We start from the raw sequence: 20,242 nt of genomic DNA on the forward strand, positions 1-20,242 counted from the left end.
CGCCTGTCATCTCACCCCTTGGGTGGTTTGGCACATTCTGGTGGCCACCGTCTGCAGGTTGGCAGAGGCCCAGCAGCAGATGGGAAATGGCTCGTTAAAGGGGAAGCCTGGGATTGAGCTCCCGGGCGGAAGGAACAGCTGCAGTGGCAGCAGCCACCCATCCAGCCCTCCAGCCCCAGCATCAGTACTTAACGTCTGCACTAACTGATGCAGGGTCAGTTTGTTTGGGGGACTAATGGAGGAGAAACAGGAGCAGAAAGGGAGGTGAGGTCATTCCAGATGAGGTGGATGAGGACACAAACTAGATAACCTGCTGGGTCACTGGTGCCCTCTAGTGGATGTATAGAGAACTTTTTTTTTGGGGGGGGGGGGGGGGGGGGTAATAGGAAGTAACTAATCTTTATTACATTGGGGTCCTGATTCAGAATTTGAATCAAGAAAGTGCGTTCAACTGAGAGAATTAGATGTCTTAACATAAGATTCCATCGAAAGAAAACATATTTATTTATATATTATTATTATGTATCTATAAGCGATCCGTGGCTCAATGCATTTTTGTTCTCCTTCACCTCAGCCTCCTCACTCCAGTCTTCCTCCCCAAGGTTGCATAGCAACAGCTGAGTATAGGGGGCATTCTTCTAAAAGTGTGTCTGAAGGAGAGTGTGAGCTGGGCTGGATGAGTACACCGAGGCAGAGGAGGCGCGGCGAGACACAATCATCACACCCACACAGCAGAGGAGGCGCCACGTGGCTGGGCGAGGAGCTGCAGTGGGCACGGGCACGCCAGCGTCACAGTGCTGTTGGAGCAGTGAGGAGGAGGAGGAGGAGGAGGAGGAGGAGGAGGCAGCAGCAGCAGCCAGGGAGCACACCTGCCCCTGCTGCACAGAGAGAGAGGAGCTCCCTGGTGTCTGAGCACACGCTGGGTGAGGGGGGATCTAACCGTGTCTCAGAGCAGGAGGGTGTGGAGAGCTTCCGCACGAATGGGCAGATGTGTGTTTGTGTGGGCGGTGTTGGATGAGTGTGTTGGTGGGGGCACGTGGCTGCACCATAATGACAATGTGTCAGGATGTGTGTCTGTTCGCCTCTCCCACCTGTGATGACTACAATATTCTGGCAGAGTACGGTAAAGATCCCCAGAGTCCGACAATGCATGTACACGACACACTGTTGTTCACTGTTCTCACACGTGTAGACAAACACACATGCACAGCACACAGACACACACAAAGGAAGAACTGAATTAAGAACCAATGCATTCAGGTATTACATAAACGGGGTTGGAGAGTAACTAGTTACATGTTACAGAGTTATGTCATTCAATTACAAAATAAATGTAACTGCAATCCATTATAGTTACTAAGAAAAAATATGTAATTGAATTACAATTGCTAATCAAAATTTCAAAAGGGCTACATCCGAATATATTCTTTTTCATAAAAAGCTTTAAAGTTTATATGTGGAATATAACATTTGTCATGTTGCTTTGCATCTATTTGCCATCTAGACAGGCAGTATGAGCTCAAATGTTGAGGGTTGTTTTTGATTGGTTCTCCTGTTTGAATGTGAACCGCCTCTCGCCTGCCCTTCAAAAAGTGATCAAAAGTTATCAAATGTAATAAGTTCCATTACTTTGACCAAGCAGCCTAAATAAAACAGTTACGCTACTTATTACATTCCTAACTGAGTAACTAGTAATCTGTCCCCTATCACATTTAAAAACACACAAAAAAAAGGGACAAAAAACGATGTAAGGGCATCTAACACACCGCATGTAACAGAACTAACTGAAGGAGACTGGTCATCCCTGTTACTCTGGCAACGTGGGATGCAGAGCAAGGTGAATTAATGAATGGCAGGGGAGTGTTTAAAGAGAAGATGATGATGCATTTCAGACTCGCTACATTCATTCCAGTGCCTCAAATTAAGAGAAGTCTCAGACAAATACAAACCTCAATCCATTACGGTAGCAGAGCAAACAATTATGCCACGCAATTATGCAAGGTGATGTGCTCAAACTGCTGGGTCCTATTTAAATGTCTGGCTGACGCTGGCTGGACTACTTGTAGCTTAGAGGGTGATGCCTGGTTATTACTTGAAAAGAGTGCATCGCAGTAATCCAGTCTGGAAGATACAAAAGCATGTACCACCTTCTCACAGTCTATTGGGGAAAGGAAATTCCACACTTTAGCAATTATTAGTTGATATTCAAGTTGATAAAATGAGGCACTAACAATAGCATTTATTTACTTTTTAAATTTTAAGTCTGAATGGAACCAAGGGTAAGGCCGAGGGCAAGACAAGGGCTTTAAATTTGCGTTCACAGTGTAAGTATAAGGATGCCAGAGACATTCCTCCATGGTCCACTTTGAGCACTTAGGATTCCAGACAGCCGGAGACGCCTTGAGTGCCGGGCTGCCCCAAGCAGACCAGCACACACGTCCACAGCTGTTCCCTAAACAGTATGTACCACTCAGTGTAGTAATTCAGATCGATCACAGTGGCACAGCCAAAAAAAACAGCACAAACCAGATTCACAGCTTGCTGAAGATGCTAAACAGATTAATCAACATCAGTTTTATGTGTATAGGTAAAGATACTTTTGGCTTCTGTCTATCTGTCTTTTCTGTACACAGTGAATTCACCTCTTCTCTCAGAAGCGCTGTGTTTTATCAAACATCAGGGACCCCAAGCGGCCCGAGCCACAAGCAGCCAGCTGGGCCGGGGAGTTGGCTGCGGCGGCAGGAGGACACTCCGCCTTGAAGCTGGGCCTGGAGGCTCCAGAGGACCCGCGCCGCCTCAGAAAAGGGCATTCTTAATTAAGCCACGATGAAAGATTCATCCATCAGCCTGTGAAGTGATGTTACACGCTGCCTATATAGCAGATGTGCAAGAGATGCAGCGAGGCTCGGTCTTACTCTCTCTGCCAGTGGCGCACTCATCATACCATGAGGGCACCCCTGGTCAGAAGGAGGCCGTCAGCATGAGGAGCACACTGAATTATTGGCCATCGGCAGCAAAAAGAAAAAGTGGACAACCATTGCCGTGAGGGCCTTTAAGAGCACTGGGCTATTAGAGAGTGGAGAGCCCCTAATGCCGAGAAATCACACCGTGGCAAAAAAAAAAAATCAAAGGCAGAGCAGCCCTCTTATGTCGTGGAGCGACAATCAGCTAGCCTCAGTTGGAAGTGCCATGCAAAGTGGCAGTGGATGTGGCAGAATCATACTCTCCTCTCTAATACTACATGTTATCGCTGCCTTTAAGCCACTTAGCGATCAAATGACTCCGAACCGCGCGGGCTGCTAATTCTGCAGCTAATGAGAGCGCTGCTTATCAGCAGGCGAGAGCTCCGACGGTGCAACGGCGACACATGGCAGCCCACGACCAGGGGAGGCAGACAGGTGTTTGTCTCCGTGGCTCTGCTACGGCTGCGACTGCTGCTACTGCTGCTACTGCTGCCACGAGAGAAGAGTGAGGCAAGAGAAGAGTGAGGCAAGCGCGGTGTCTTTCATTAGAGCTAATGCCCGTTCTGTGATCAACAAGAGGGGGGGGATTAGTGACCTCTCTGCCCCCACAACACTTCCTATTCTCACCCACTGTGCAGAAATCCAGAATGGTGACTTCCTCTTCCTGTAGGCCCAGTGGGCATGACGCTTCCTGCTCCTCAGTGCATCAGTGGCTGATTAGAGACAACGATTGACCACAGAGTGCTCACAGCACGCCCTCCGTGTCTTAATTAGCCGCTGATGGAGAGGAGCGCCAAACACTAAACAGAACTCGCAACATCTTGATGGCCAACACTTGGATGGGACGTGTTACTTTTGATACTGAAGCATCCCTAAATACTAATAGTCTTGCAGACAAAAAAGCAATAAAAAGAGCTCTCTAAAGCTCAAGGCCACTCAGTACTACTCACAGGTTAAGACTTATCTCATCAATACCACACAACCAGAATGTGAAGGACTGCTCCTTAAATCCCTATGGGACACAAGCTGAATAAACTTACCAAAACAATTAGAAAAACAATTAATTTTCTAATTAGAAAATGGTGTGCTCATCAATAAATCTTTCGCTTTGATTGTAAAGCAACTTGTATACCCCACTTTAGTTAGTGTGTATGTGTGATGGAGGGAGAGAGAGAGAGAGAGAGAGAGAGAGAGAGAGAGAGAGAGAGAGAGAGAGAGAGAGAGAGAGAGAGAGAGAGAGAGAGACACAGCGTAGGTTATGTGTAAAGTGTTTGTATATTTTTGTCCATAAGCCAGATAAAGCTAATTTCTTCAGCAAGCTAATCATTCTCTGAGGATAGCTGAAGATTGCAAGCAACCTCATCACAAACCGTGTCGACACAGACCTGCTATCATACCAGCCGCTCAGCAGTAACCTTGAGGGTTGTGCCTCTCCATTTCAGATCAGAAAACATGCCTTTTCAATTATTTCACCAAAACTTGCCTGAGAAAGTCAGTTCAGAGGACAAGACGACACCCTGAGGACTGATCCAATTCCATGACTAGCCCTTTTCTATTCAGCGGAGAAACCTGGACAGGACCTTTAGTCCACTGCCACTCAGCCTGGCTGCAGGTTGCAGGCCTTCTCCTAGTCACAGGTGTAGCCGCCTGCCGGGCCGGCCTATAAAAAGACCCAGCAGAGCAGAGCATCCACACCAGGCATCCTGTGGCCGGAAGGGCCTTGGCATTGATGTGTCGGCACATTGTCTGGAGCGGCTCCAGGTCCAAAATGGACCTAAACAATGTGGCCAACATACTCGTATGTGCACAAACACAATGTATATACATGCACCCCTCTTCTCTTTGTTAGCCAACACAGCCATTCAAGCATTCAACGCCAAAGAGATATGCGGCAGTGCTCCCACACAGAGAGCCACACGTGCACAGGCATGTCAGAGAGGCCGGAGAGCTTCATCAGAGGGAGGTGCTGCTGATCACCACCACATTTGTTCCTGTGTTCAAAGCAGCTAAATGTGTCCTCCTATTGTCTGCCAGATTATGGCTGTTAAAGGGCATAACCCTACACACACACACACACACACACACTGTAAAGTCTAGTCAATGGCATCCCTAAGCCATAACACATGTTTTCGAGGGTATTCTTTGACAGGGTGTGGTGGGGTCACAGAAAGAAAATATGTGGCCAGCCTATGTCAGCCTATGTCTATGTCTATGTCAGCCTATGTCTATGTCTATGCCAGCCTATGTCTATGTTAGCCTATGTCTATGTCTGTCAGCCTATGTCTATGTCTATGTCAGCCTATGTCTATGTTAGCTTATGTCTATGTCAGCTTATGTCTATGTCAGCTTATGTCTATGTCTATGTCAGGCTATGTCTATGCCAGCCTATGTCTATGTCAGCCTATGTCTATGCCAGCCTATGTCTATGTCAGCCTATGTCTATGCCAGCCTATGTCTGTCAGCCTATGTCTATGCCAGCCTATGTCTATGTCTATGTCTATGTCAGCCTGTGTCTATGTCAGCCTGTGTCTATGTCAGCCTATGTCCATGCCAGCCTATGTCCATGCCAACCTATGTCCATGTCAGCCTATGTCTATGTCTATGTCTGTCAGCCTATGTCTATGTCAGCCTATGTCCATGTCAGCCTATGTCCATGTCAGCCTGTGTCCATGTCAGCCTGTGTCCATGTCAGCCTATGTCTACCCCATGGTATTTCTACTAGTGGGAGAGAACAGACCCCATGGTGGGTACATGTTGTGCAGGAGCTCCATTACCCACGAGAGGAATAGTGTTACACTGCATTTCACACACACATGACTGTCATGGCACAGACGTCCTGAAGCCAGAAAATCTGCATTATCAATGGGGAGAGCTTGTGTTGAAAGAGTGAAAGGAGGAGTTCATGCCATAGTAGGCATGAGGGAAGGCACTAGAACTCTAGAAAGCAAGCTCAAGGATTTCAGAAACACAACATGGTTTCTTCAAAGGACAGAAAATAATACCGGTAGGAGCCTCTGGAACTTCAAGCGATGGATTAGCAAATAGAAAGGGTCCTTCAAAAGTGGGATTGCTAGAGGTTTCACAGTTGAAGCTGGTTCCCAAAGGTGTTTTTTTCAGGAAAAGAGTTTTCCTCCAATCCTTTCATCCACATCTAAATTCTGCATAGCATCAATCCCCCGATCCCCCTATGAAACATTTAAAAAGCACTTTTTTCTTTTTTAGTCGAGCAAACTTCTATCAATTCTTTGGTGTCTTCTTTAAACCAACACAAACTTCCCTGAAAACTCTTTCTCTTTTCAAATGTTTCCAACATCGTTGGAAGAACACAAGCAGGACGTCTCACCACCACGACACAGAAATGACAACCTGGTGGGCCAGACTACAACACACATCAACAACAAACCCTTGTACTGCACTGCCTGCAGCTACTGCTGGTGAATCCTGATGATGGGGAGATGTTAGCCAGTCATTCTTCAATAGGTGCTCTTCAAAGAGCAGCGTGGCACGGCTGGGAAACTCTCCTCAATGACAACTCACAGAACTGCATCTGAACCTTGGAGGCCACCACACAAATGAAAGCAGACGGCCATGGCATGCTGAAAAAAAATAGGTTAAACTGGGCGGTCAAGCCCTGGTCCACACATTTGGGCAGCGTGACGTTATAACAAAAAAAATAGTCAACTGTTTGTTGTTTATTGTTATGATGAAAACTAGATCCATTTCACCCCACAACTGAGGAAAAAAAATGTCTGGTAACAGTTTCAAAGACTTTCTGAGAAGTTAGTGACCCAGTTAGTCTCCGCACGTAAACCACGACAAACAGGGTCACCTCATCCATATCTGTCTGTTGCTGAGATGTGAAAGCACTGAGAGACACAGTCACTGTGGCGGGGTTGAGGAGTCAGTGAATGAACGTGGCAGAGGTCAAAGGGTCAAGCCTGACAGTCCGAGGGCAGGACTTACCTTTTGGAGGTTTGATGGCTTTCATCAGTCATCCAAGTAAACCTTTGTGCTGTTATTTCACAGACATCAAGACTGAGCTAAAAACAACCACCATGGGTCTCCCATTTAGCTCACAGATTGAGTGGAATCCTCCTACGGCCATTTATTTGAATCATTTTGATTCCCTAAGCTACTGGCCAAAATAGGCCACTATGAATCTAGGAATCTGTACAGCAAGGCACAGGGGCAACAGCTCCTTAAGGTTTATAATTGCAAGTAGCTCAAATGAGCTGAGCGACCATCACCTCATGTAGTTGAAATGACTGTACAAACATAAGCCATGAACCATCGTCCTCTTCACCGGTCAGTGCCCAGTGTCTGAACAAAAGGTGTAATTCAGGTCTGAGAGGAAAAGGGGTTGCCAGTGGAACCCTTCTGAACACTGAAATACAGAATGTATAATGCTGATGTTCACTGTGTCCCACAGAAAGGCACCACACCACTGTGAATGGCTACAGGAAATGAAAAATCACTGCACAGAATTAGCGTCACCTTTTCCTCAATACACAGACAGATACCGTCACACAGACGTTCAAAGACTTCTCTAGTTCAAAGACCTCTGTCTAACTGGCTGACTTAAGTGTTCGCCTATCCCATAGACAGATGAGAAAGTATGAAGCTGAGGAACAAACCTGCCAGATAAGTGTAATCATCCCAAACACTCACATCCACAAACAGCACATGTGACAGACACAGACAATCAGACATCACCAAAGCAGACACCCGCTCAGATGGGAAAGCCACACCTCAATCAGACTCAACCTCAATTCCTAGGAAATGACTGCCACCACTCACACTGCGAGGGCAAACCCATGCTTGCAGAAGAGCCACATCAGACTCGCTGACATCTGCCACCTGAAACATCCCCCCTGTCACTTCCCTCCCCTCCACACTCACCAGCAGCAGAGCTACCTTCTTCATGGTCCGGTTCCCCATAGTTGGCAGGATGTGTGTGTGTGTGTGTGAGCGCGTGGTTAGGCTTCACCCTGTTCTCACTTCTGAACTGGAGGGCTGCGTTGAGAAGGGAACCACTGCCTGCTCCACTGCTGTGTGAGTGGAGCGCAAAGGATAGAAATGATTTGGCTCTGGCATCGTCCCTCCCTTTCTCTCACTCCCTCTCTCTCCCCTCTCTCACTCCCTCCTCCTCCTCCCCCTCTCCCTCTCCCTCTCCCTGCTCTGTTGCCTGTATCACAAAGACAGAGGGGGAAAAATATGCGCGCACACATACATACATACATACATACACACACACACGGTAATGGCAGACTAGCACAGACACACACACACAGACACAGACACACACACACACACACAGACACACACACACACACACATGTTCACAGGAAAGGCAGCAGAGCCACATGGCTCAGCAAAAGAGTCACATTCCAAACCTGCCATCAGGGCGGCCACACGAGGACAGTCCCAAAAAGAGAGAGGGCCCCCGATGTACATGGTGTGTTTGTGTGTGTGTGGGGGGGGGGGAGCGCACACACACACACACACACACAGGTCCTTTACTAGGTACATGGAGGAGGGCACATCTGTTGCGTCTCCATCACAAATGCAATAAAATCACCTCTCTCTCTCTCTCTCTCTCTCTCTCTCTCTCTCTCTCTCTCTCTCTCTCTCTCTCTCTCTCTCTCTCTCTCTCTCTCTCTCTCTCTCTCTCTCTCTCTCTCTATGACCCGGGTGGTCCTGTGATTCACGGCATGTGGAGAAGGGCCACTTTGGTCCGAGGTCATTATGCGGAACGTGTGTTTGTCACTTTCCATCGTTAATTATCCTCCTCATGGCTAAGTTGAGAATGACTGTGATAGAGGAAGGACACAAGTCCGATAGGGATCAGACAGACTTGATTGGGAGGGGGGGGGGAGGCGGGTTAGACAACCATGTCCTTCACAAAGTCAACACTAAGAACCAAACAAACCACAAAAAAGCATAATTACTGCCACCCTCACTGTAATCACCTTCCAATCTCAAGCAGCAGCCTCCCACAGAAACTTCGTTAAGGTCCTCTACGCAAACGACTCGTCACTGAAATAGCCTGGCCGCCTCCAGTTGCTCCGAATTCAACACCTTCCTGGTCTGTGTCACTTCCAGCAGGGTGCCACCGGCGAGAACAAGAGCACCGTGGATCAAATATACCCACAGCATTTGTCTGAAATGTCAGCCACCGGTCACAGCCTCAGCCTATAGTGAGGGGCTCGCCATGCATGGCCACGTCAGTCAGCGACCGACCCACTCGTCCACACCACAGTCACCGTGCCCTGACCGCTCGGAGCTTCAAGGAGTTCTGTTCATAGAGCTATAACTGGAAATCGAATTACTCTGTTATAACAGATGGCAGACATTCAGCTGATGCATGCTTACACTATGCAAGTGCATGGATCAGCTGCCTTATGGAGTCACCATGGGGTGCGGACCCAACCACGAGCGACGTCTAGAACACTCTGAGGTCATAACACACTGCTCTTTATGGGACTGGCAGGTACAGGGGGAGTCAGGTGTGATAATGGTTGGAATTTGAATTATTCAAACCTTGGCGAGTTCCCGTCTTGACTACTGCAACGCCCTCCTAACGGGCCTGCCGGCATGCGTGGTGAAACCACTACAGATGATCCAGAACGCGGCGGCGCGTCTGGTGTTCAACCAACCGAAGAGGGCACACGTCACCCCGCTACTCATTGAGCAACACTGGCTGCCTGTAGCTGCTCGCATCAAGTTCAAGTCACTTATGCTTGCTTACAGAGTGATTGCTGGTTTTGCTCCCACCTACTTAAATGCTCTTGTAAGGGCAAATGTTGCCCCAGGATGCTGCGCTCGTCAAATGAGCGCCGTTTAGCACTACCGTCTGTCCAAGTACGGGAACCTAGACTATTCTCATTCGTAGTTCCACGTTGGTGGAACGAGCTGCCTAGCACTACCAGAGCAGGGGCGTCCCTCTCTACTTTTAAGAAGCTCTTGAAGACCCAACTCTTCAGAGAGCACCTCCTTTCTTAACTTGCACTTCTACTAGTACTTAACTGCACTTACATCAGTTACATTCCTGCACTTTTTTTTTCTATTTCTTATGTAAAATAGTATTTATTGTTACACTAGGTCTCTATTGCTCGTAGCTTGACTGTTCTCTCCCTTGTACGTCGCTTTGGACAAAATTACTAAATGTAAATGTAAGTTCACTTTCATAGCTCTGAAAACCCATTCATTTTGTTTGCAATAATATCTTGGTACCAGCAGAGGGAGCAGTTGAACAAAACATGGACAACTATTTTGGGGTAAATGTACACTTCAGTAGTTAAAGGTTTGTGTGCACATCTCTCTTGTTACAGAGTGGAAACATCTTGGATGATAAATGGATAATACCCCAGTGATTAAAGAGCCAAAGACAACATGTTTTCTCATTTCTTCTCAAAGGAAATAAAACATTTCACCCGTCTAAAAGAGGCTGGGAAGTGTAAATGATATCCAACTAATTATTGGCCTACATAAACAGTTTGAACAGTGGTACTGGTGAAAGTCTTCATTTCCAATAACAAATCACTGAGATTAGGATTGGCAGTTTCATTATACAGGATGTAAGGAACTTTTCAGTTGACCAGAATAGCTATAGAACTATAATAACTCTACAGGTAACCTTTGCACTTAATCTAAGAGAAGAACTTGCAGATATGCTTATTTTAAGGTCATTTCAGACAGGGCATTCTAATTCTGTTCTTTGACAGGTTGACAGGCTGTCACTAAATCAAACAGTGTACCTTTACCTGGGCACCTTCAGCTAGGAATCTAGATCAGTGCTTACCTTCTTCTTGAAGGGCGAGGCCGCGTTCTGATGAGGTCGTCCTGATGAGGCATCCACGTTGTCAATAGAGCCTGAAACGCTGTTCCTTAGGCCCTCCTCCTCCTCCTCCTCCTCTTCCTCCTCCTCTCTCTCACTCTCCTCCGAGTTCTCAAACTCGTCACTGTCCTGGTCCATCTCTTCCTCTCCTTCCTCCTCCTCCTCTCGCCTCTCGCGCTGGGCTCCTCTCCCCCCCTCCTCCCCCCGTTCTGTCCTTTCCTCCTCTCCTCTGTGCCGCCCAGCTCCTCCTTCCCCGAGGCTGCTGCTGCTGTTGTTGTTCTCCTCTTCCTCTTCCTCCTCCTCCTCGTCCTCCTGGTCCTGCCGTCGGCGTCTGCCCTGCTCCAGGGCCCAGCACGCTCCCTGCTCTCCTCCATTCACCGCGCTGCACTGCCTGCGGGGGGCGCCCTCGCCATGGTCCTCACCGCTGCCCATCTCTCCCGAGGGCCACATCTCTTCCTCCTCTTCTTCCTCCTCCTCACCCTCCTCTTCTTCTTCTTCCTCCTCCTCATCCTCTTCCTCCTCCTCCTCCTCCTCACCCTCCTCTACCTCCTCCCCCTCGCGGACCTGCTGGTCTTCTGCAGCGTCTCTGGGTTGATCCTGCTCTTCGTCCTCGACCACACGGTTCATGTTCTCCTCTTCCTCCTCAGCCCCCTGGCCCGGCTGGTGGGCCGAGGCCGTCCCTGAGGCCGCTGCCACCGCTGTGCGGGCCGAGGAGCCGTTACCTCGACCCCCCGGCCCTGGCCGTGGCCGCGGCCCCCCTCTCCGCCTGCTGCCCCCCGACAGCAGATCCTGGTTCATTTCCAAAAGCCAGCTTGCTACCTCCTGCACCTTCACTAGGCTGTCTGAGGAGGGGAAGGGCTTGGCATTCTGGAAAGGGAGAGAAAGAGAAGACAAAAAAAAAAGGTTGAAAAGCTGTCCGTGGTTATGCATCCCTAATGTAGCGAGGCTGGACATGCAGAACAGCATTAGCCTTTTAACGACCTCAGCATCTTTTATTAACTTTTATAATGAATAAAATAACAATGGTCTTCATTTATACTGGTCTTCAGCACCATTTAGCATTTAACACCATTTGATACAGGTCAGGGCCCTCAATCCACTCGTGTTCATGTTCTGAGACTTCAGCACTATAAACCTAACATGTACCAACATTACAGCTTGGTAGAGAACTGCATGTAGTGTAAATATTGTTTGATAAATATTGTAAATATTGTTTCTTTTAATAGCCAGTGCATTATTATGACAATATACATTGGGAAATGAGTCAGGTGACATTCATAATAGTAAGCGTGAGTTGATCAAATCAACTGTGTTCTTTTGCGCTCTACCCATTTCTGTAATTGCATCTTCTGGCCACAAGGGGGAATACCACCTCAAAGAAACAGTAAGGCCATGGAGCATTTTAGCCCGGAGATCTTTCTTCTAAACCTGCTCTGCACCTCTGTGCAGGTGGGAAGGGTTACCTGTCCCGGAGAGCAGGGTGTTTCCATGCTGTGAGAGGTGTGGTCTTGGTACATAAAGCACCAGAAGAGCACAAACACAAGGACAGTATCAGCCTTGGTACAAGTGATCATATCCGGGATTGTTACTTAACTAAAAAAACAAAACAAAAAAACAAGATGTCTTTAAAAAATTATCTTGAAGAAATGATCTGACCGCATAAAACGGTTGATGCACGAGAGAACACACTTATAATAGTAATTCAGAAAAAAAAAACGAATAAAAAATTTATAAAAAAATAAAAATGGCTTTCCTATATGGGCCCCTGTGCACTGCACCGGTTGCCCCATCAATAGGTACGCCAGTGAGCTGGACAGAGGGGTAAAGGCCATTTGGGAGAAGCGGAGAAGCCAACATGACTATCTTGTTGTCCTCTACCTGTAGCTTACCACTCAACAAGCTAGGCTCTAGTCCAAGTGAGCCAACCAAAGCAAAGATGCTTATTCAATTTTGGTGTGGTATGGTGTGATTTTATCATTAAATTGCGTGTAATATAATCCCTTGTCACTGTTTTTCGGGATGGTAGTTCAACAAGACCAATGCAATGATGACATTCTCTTCATGTCACACAGTGAAAAGCCATGCCTCTTGTAGTGCAGTGCATTTCCACATGGCAGGGTTTCTGCGTGCGAACCCTAACCCATTATTTGCAGGGAAGCCAGGCATGATTGAAGTGGCAGCAGTGTTGCTGATTTGTAATGCAGGGAAGCCTCTGATTACGCAAGGTTAAACTAATCACAGGGCTGTGTCTGCATCGTACACACTCCATCACCACACACCCAAACAACTCATGATGGAGCACCCCCACCTGGACCTTACTTTGCAGACTGCTCACGTCAGGGATTTTGCCCGACCGTTACGGAGAGAAGTTCAACACCTCAGTTTGAAATCCCGATGGGTCAAGGCAAAATGCAGACACAACAGAGACCTCTGAGGATGAAGGGCATGAAGAACATGAAGGACAAGGAAACAACAACAAAACAAACAGAAAGGGTTTGAAAATGCTTAAGTGCTATGACTTGGTCATCAAGAAGTAATGGAATCATTCTCCAGTGCAGTTTGGCTATTTTAAGCTGAAGAAACCAGAGATAGAACCTCATAGAATAGAATAGAATAGACTTTATTTGTCATTGTGCATTGGATACACAACGAAATTTGTTTGTGCAACCACTAAAAAAAGTGCAGTTGTGCTGGGTGGAGGGTATGAGGGTTGTGTGATTGTTTAGTTCTGTGATGGCCCTGGGGATGAAACTGTTCTGCAGTCTGGAGGTGCGGGCTGTAGTGGCCCGGTAGCGCCTGCCAGAGGGTAGCAGGGTGAAGAGATGGTTTGCGGGGTGAGTCTCATCCTTCAAAATGCCACATGCTCGGCGGAGGCAGCGTGTCCTAAAGATGTCGTCCAGGGGAGGCAGTGGAAGTCCAATTATTCTCTCCGAAGACCTTATGACCTGACTGAGGGATTTCCTGTCCTTGTCTGTGCAGTTGACATACCATGCAGTGATACAGTATGTGAGGACACTTTCAATGCAACAGTGGTAAAAAGACTTAAGCAGCTCGGAAGACAGGTTGTTTCTCTTCAGTATTCTCAAGAAGTAGAGCCGCTGCTGTGCTTTCTTGACTGTGGCGGTTGTGTTACTCATCCATTTCAGGTCCTCTGAGAGCATAGCCCCCAGGAACTTAAAGCAGGAGGTCCTCTCCACTTCCTCACCATTGATGATGAGGGGTTGAGGGTTTGCCTTTTGCCGTCTGAAGTCAACTATGATTTCTTTTGTCTTTTTGACATTCAGGGTCAGGTTGTTTTGCTTACACCATCCTGTCAGTCTGTCAACTTCGTCTCTGTAGGCACTTTCATTTCCGTTGGTGATTTGTCCTACCACAGTCGTGTCATCTGCAAATTTGATTACTGTATTTGAAGTATGGGTGTTGGTGCAGTCATATGTGTAGACGGAGTAGAGCAGGGGACTCAATACACAGCCTTGTGGAGCTCCGGTGCTGAGGGACAGGCTCGAGGATTGGTGAGGACCCAGTCTCACTGTCTGGGGGCGATCTGTTAGGAAATCCTTAATCCACATACACAGGCTGTAGCTGAGGCCCAGATCAAGGAGTTTGGTGATCAGCCGGTTGGGGACGATGGTATTAAAAGCTGAGCTGTAGTCTATGAAGAGGAGTCTCACATATGTCTCCTTCTTGTCCAGGTGTGTCAGCGTTGTATGGAGGGCTGTGACGATAGCATCCTCAGTGGACCTGTTTTCCCTGTAAGCATACTGATGCTGGTCGAGGGAGCGAGGGAGGGCAGCCTTAACGCGCTTCGCCACCAGCCTCTCAAAGCACTTGGCGATGATGGGAGTGAGCGCCACAGGTCTATAATCATTTAAAGTGCTGATGTTGCTTTGCTTGGGCACAGGAACAATAGTTGCTGTTTTAAAACAGGTTGGTACGACCGCTTTGGCTAAAGACATATTAAAAATGTCCGTAAAGACATCTGCGAGCTGGTATGCGCATTCTTTGAGCACTCTTCCTGGAATGGCATCTGGTCCCTCTGCCTTCCTTGTGTTCACAGACCTGAGGATGTGTCTTACCTCCTCTGCTGTTATCATGGCTGTGTGGTCTGTGCCAGCAGGTGGGGGAGCAGCTCCATTATCTAGCCCAGATGTCTCGAAGCGGGCATAGAAGTGGTTGAGCTCCTCTGCTAAGGAGGCATTGGTGTTTGTGGGTGGGTTGCGGCTTCCCCTGTAGTTGGTGATCTGTTGTATGCCTTGCCACACTTGTGTTGGGTCTCTGTTGGTGAAGTGGCCCTCAATCTTCTCCCTGTACATGGCTTTGGCCTGCTTGATGCCTTTTTTCAAGTTGTGCCTGGCTATGCTGTACTGTGCTCTGTCACCTGATTTGAAAGCTGTGTTGCGCTCCCTCAGAAGGGCCTGGACCTCCCCAGTCATCCAGGGTTTCCTGTTAGGGGGAATCCTGATGCGGGTGTTGGTGGTGATATTTTCAACGCAGGTCCTGATGTAACAGAGGACAGCAAAGGCATACTCATTCACATCCTGATTAAAAAACAAGGTCCAGTTTGTTCGTTCAAAGCAGTCCTGGAGCTGTAGAGATGCATCTTCAGGCCACTTCCTAACAGTTTTGATGGTAGCTTCTTGTTTTTTAATGATGGGGCGATATGCTGGAATCAGGGATAGTGACAGGTGATCAGACTGGCCCAGGTGTGCGAGGGGTGAGGCCCTGTATCCCTTTTTAATATTAGAATACACACAGTCCAGAATATTTTTTCCTCGAGTTGCACACTTTACGTGTTGATCAAAGCTGGGCAGCACCCTCTTGAGGTTGACATGGTTAAAGTCACCAGCCACGATAAAAACGCCCTCTGGATAAGTGGTCTGCTGTTTGTTGGTCTCATGGTTGTTATGCTGTGGTGGCTGAAGAAGAGTGACTGAAATTCTTGAGTATACTTCACAATGCATTAAGAAGCAATGGAGACAGACAGACAGACAGACAGAGAGAGAACACTAGATAGATAGAGAGAGAGAAAGAAAGAAAGAAAGAAAGAAAGACAGAGAGACAGAGAAAGAAAGAAAGACAGAGAGACAGAGAAAGAAAGAAAGACACAGAGACAGACAGACAGACAGACAGACACAGACAGACAGACAGAGAGAGAGAGAAATGTAAAACAGATGGGCCATCTTCTCACAGCACACAAATGCACGTGCCTGTATAGACAAAGCCCTGTGAGTGGTTCCTCCACTTGGCATAATTCATTTAGCTACCGCTCCACTATTTAAACACAGAGCATTAATGAACCACTGCTCCACTATTTAAACCCAGAACATTACTGAACCACTGCTCCACTATTTAAACCCAGAACATTACTGAACCACTGCAAGCACTTGTATCTGTGTCAGAGATCCACAGGAGAAGTGTGTGCATGATGGCACAGTTTGATGGAAGACAGTTTATGTAGTGTACAGATTGGAAGTGTGACACATTTGAAGGTTTAAACTGAACTACTTCCACAAGCCTATTTGACAGTGATGCAAAGTGGGGCTATCCGCCCATCACTGTCAAGCACGCTCATCCCCACAACAGTTGCAAGACAAAAGTGACACGTTCAACAAGTCTATGGTCTTGGTCTATGGCGATCTATGTGTGGGCTCTCTAAGGCTAGAGTAAAGGAGCCAAGTCTGGGAACATTTCCTAATAGCACCGATCAATACCATCAGCATCCACTGCAGCCTACACATGAACAGAGGGCTCAACACAAAAGCAATCAACACAGTAATGTATCAGGACCCAATGCCAACATGTCAGTCACCTTCTCATCCGACAGCTAATCTGAAGATCATCCCTCCAATAAGGGTTCAGGCCAGACAAGTAAGTCTTTCCTCCTCTGCATGAACCCTCAATTCACTTCAGGGCCGCTACTAAGACAGACAGAGCTACTAGGCTGAAGCCCCGGACCCCTCTTCTATAGCCCCGAACTGCTCCTGCCACCGCGTAGGTTACATTTCCTTTTGAACTTTGGGCAAACTCACCCCAACTGCGTTCCCTGATCTCTCCAGGTTTTTCAAATACATATTAGGATATGAGAGGTAAAACTTTTGTTGACATTTATCCTGCTTAAGTACCATGTTATTTTTCTACTACATTCTTCATGTTCGTATAGTTTGAGATCACCATCATAACCTGCTAGCAAGCGGATTAAACTCAGGAGGTACGCACAGATAGCTAACTATGTTATCTGGCCAATGTTAATAGCTAACTATGAGTTTGAATAGACTTGAATATACAGTCTTTGATCAAATGTGTGACAGAAATAAATAAAGGCAGCTATAGAGCGAGTGAAGCTGTTGCCAAGGACAACTCCATGTGATAAAAGCTGTCCTTGTAGCTTTGCAGATGCACTCCTGTACTAATATTGAATATTTGGGCTAAGCTAAGTGGGATCTACACTTTGGTGTAGCAAACAAAGGCAGATGTGTTTTCTTACATGTTCACACAAAATGTAATTTATGTCTATAAAAAAAAAACCTATAAAAATAAATAAAAACCTCTGTTATCAATGAGTTTATAGCTATGTCCATGTACAATGAGTTTATAGCCATGTCCAATGTACAGAAGTGATGTACAGTGTAAATCAAGAACCAACACACAGACACACTCACACACTCAACATTAATAAACCAGGCTTGGCAGAAAAAAAAAAATGTAACCCCTGACATGCACTAATAGACAGCATTAAGCAGCATTGTGCTGATCTTACTCCTCTGGATGGTTGATCATTGATTGGTTGTCTGCACCATGACACACAGCATGCTTGCCAACCACCCATCACATGTATCAGTGGAGAGTCTTTATCTAAAAAACCTTGTGTGTCCTTTTCAGATCACCAACGATGGAGCTGGCAATCTCAGTAAGTGAACAATCATTCTAGTGGATCATTTGTTTTTCTGCAGAGAGCAGTTGAAAGAGAGACAAACAGATCCACAGACTGAACTGAAGTGTTCAGTTCAGTTGTGTGAGCTCTGAACACATGAAGCTCCTCGATGTCGTTGCACGTCAGCAGGGGAGAAACGGAACTGGAACGCCCAATTTAAACCACCATGGTGACCTCCAAAGAAAAAAACCCCAGTTGAACATGCAATGCTGACTGACACGAACAATGTGTCGACGTCTTCCTTGGAGACAGCGGAATGTCATGTGAGCAGTGTCGGCAGGATAATCCCTCATGACAGGAATTATTTACTAAATCAGCAGATAGCAACATTGGGAGCACACCACTACTTAACTGCCACCAGATAGAACTCTGCCTGACTAGGGCTGTAATACACAACGGATACTACAATACGGAGCTTACTGTTCTGTATCAGTTTATTTGTGTGAAGGATGGCACTGCGGTCGAGTTGAGAGACAGGCGAGGAAAATTGCAGAGCGAGTCGTTTCCTGTGGCTGAGACCCACTTCCATTATGAGAGGCTATAAAACATCAGACTTTCCAGTTGAGCTCTGGCACCTGTCCAGCCACACATGGCCAGGGAGAGAGAAGATGGAGAGGCTGAGGTGGGCGGGGGGGGAGTGCACTCTGGGGCGAATCCACATACCAGTGTGATACGCTGCGTGTCATTGCTTTACTTATTACCACGCTGTACACCTCTATGGCAGGTCATTTATCTGTATCTAAGGCCAAGAGGAAGGCAACGTTCTGGGAGCACACACACACACACACACTCTCTCTCTCTCTCTGTCTCTCTGTCTCTCTGTCTCTCTGTCTCTCTGTCTAAATCTCAGTTTCACTCTCGCTCCCTCTCTTAGTCTCACTGAAGTTAAAGCCCCATAATATAATGTGTTTTGTGTTTTTGTGCTTCTCTTTTTTGTTTGTTATATTTTGGCAGTCTCTGACATCCTGGTGTAATTCACTTTTATATCGCTGTTGCAAAGAAAAAAAATCATGGCCTTCTCTCATGCCCAAAAGGATCACAGGACATACAAGGGGGCTAAACTGGTCTTAGACTACAGTCGACAAATATCACGTAAATAACTATGCCATGACAACACAAAACACTTAAAACTGGCAAGTGTTCAAATAGAAGAGCAGAGCATAGCTAGCTATCAATCTAGTTCTTTTTGAGTGGCTGGCTAGCAAGTTCCATATTTGTGAATATCATGCTGTAAAGGCATCCAACGGTTTTGAAGGTTTTTGTAGTTAAGCAGGAACCACAAACATAACCTATATCTAAGCTATATAAAAAGGAATGTGTGGGTATTATTGACTGCGTTCCAGCCCAAAACAGAGAAGGGTCGGGGGCAGAAGCAGAAGTGGGTCTCTGGCTCCACACCACCTGCCTAGCAGCCTCTCATACTCTGCCACTGGGACGACAACAAGAGCAACTCTGACACTGTTGAAAAAGAGAGGCCGCATTTTGTGTCCGTTTCTGTTCAGTTAGCACATCACAACCTTCAGGAGAGTGTGTATTTTCAAGTGTGTGTCTTGTGTGTGGAGAGAGCATTTCAGGGAGGCATTAGACCCATCTCCAATTGCAGTCCAGCTGTCCCCTGGGAGTTGTAGTTCATATCGGCTGGAGTGGTGAGCGGAAGGCTATGAATAGCGCAATTTGCCGTGCAGCTTACAGGAGAACAAAGCCTCCGTAATTAGCCACGAGCGACGCATGATCCCTGCATGTTGTTACTGTTGTGGAAACGATCATTGTCGCGCACATGAAAAGATGGGCACACACGCAAAGGCACCCTGGGAATTTGCCTGCCAGGGCAGCAGACAGGATGGTAGGGGGGGGGGGGGGGGGGGAGTGGATCCCAGAGCGATTTAAAATAGAAATGTTAAACATGTTTCAGCAGCTCTATTAAGGAGGAAATGAGAAATCAGATTCCTGCCTCTTGTCCTTCGAGTCGTGCAGTGTAGCAATCACTGCCATGCCCTACTATACTCCAACACAGTGGGGTGGTTATTTCATAAAAATGAAACCCAAATCAAATGCAAGGGAATAACAGTCAATCTGGGCTGAACAAACAGGATGCTTGCATTCAGATGGCTCTGGAATCAGAAAATCTCATAAGCCATCTGGCCCATCTGGATACGCTGATCCTGCTGGAAGCCTTCTTTTGTTCTCTCTCTGGTTTCATCTGATCTCATGTGGAGGAGAGACAGTGTCAGGTCTGCGTCCTTGACAAGCCTTCCTCATGTTCCCAGGGCCTATTCAGAGGGGCATGTTAGGAGCCAGAGGAGCATCAGTAGAGAGGACGGCTGGGAACCGGCCCTCTGTGCACACAACAAGGACAGACAAGGACACACACACACACACACACACACACACACACACACACACACACAAACCATGGTTCACAGTCCCGTACGGAACCCAAAGATGCAGCCGTTTCCACCCAATCAGAGGCACTAAAAGCTCTCTGTTCTTTTCCCCCAGTGAGGGTAGATT

General features: G+C 47.1%; 1 protein-coding gene across 5 annotated transcripts in view; it reads right to left on the reverse strand.

The window, feature by feature from the left end:
* The window catches only part of fbxw7 (F-box and WD repeat domain containing 7), a 133,399-nt gene that overhangs the window by 65,622 nt on the left and 47,535 nt on the right, over positions 1-20,242 (reverse strand). For 4 of the 5 annotated variants that reach the window (XM_031559325.2, XM_031559324.2, XM_031559322.2 and 1 more), the window contains one exon: positions 10,765-11,667. In XM_031559325.2, the coding sequence (XP_031415185.1) occupies positions 10,765-11,598 (834 nt within the window). In that variant the 5' untranslated portion in view covers positions 11,599-11,667. Of the gene's footprint in view, positions 1-7,862; positions 8,001-10,764; positions 11,668-20,242 lie in introns of those variants that run through there. The other variant, XM_031559329.2, reaches the window with a different exon arrangement.

This window comes from Clupea harengus, chromosome 22 (genome assembly GCF_900700415.2).
Source record: "Clupea harengus chromosome 22, Ch_v2.0.2, whole genome shotgun sequence".
In the NCBI taxonomy this organism is placed as follows: Eukaryota; Metazoa; Chordata; class Actinopteri; order Clupeiformes; family Clupeidae; genus Clupea; species Clupea harengus.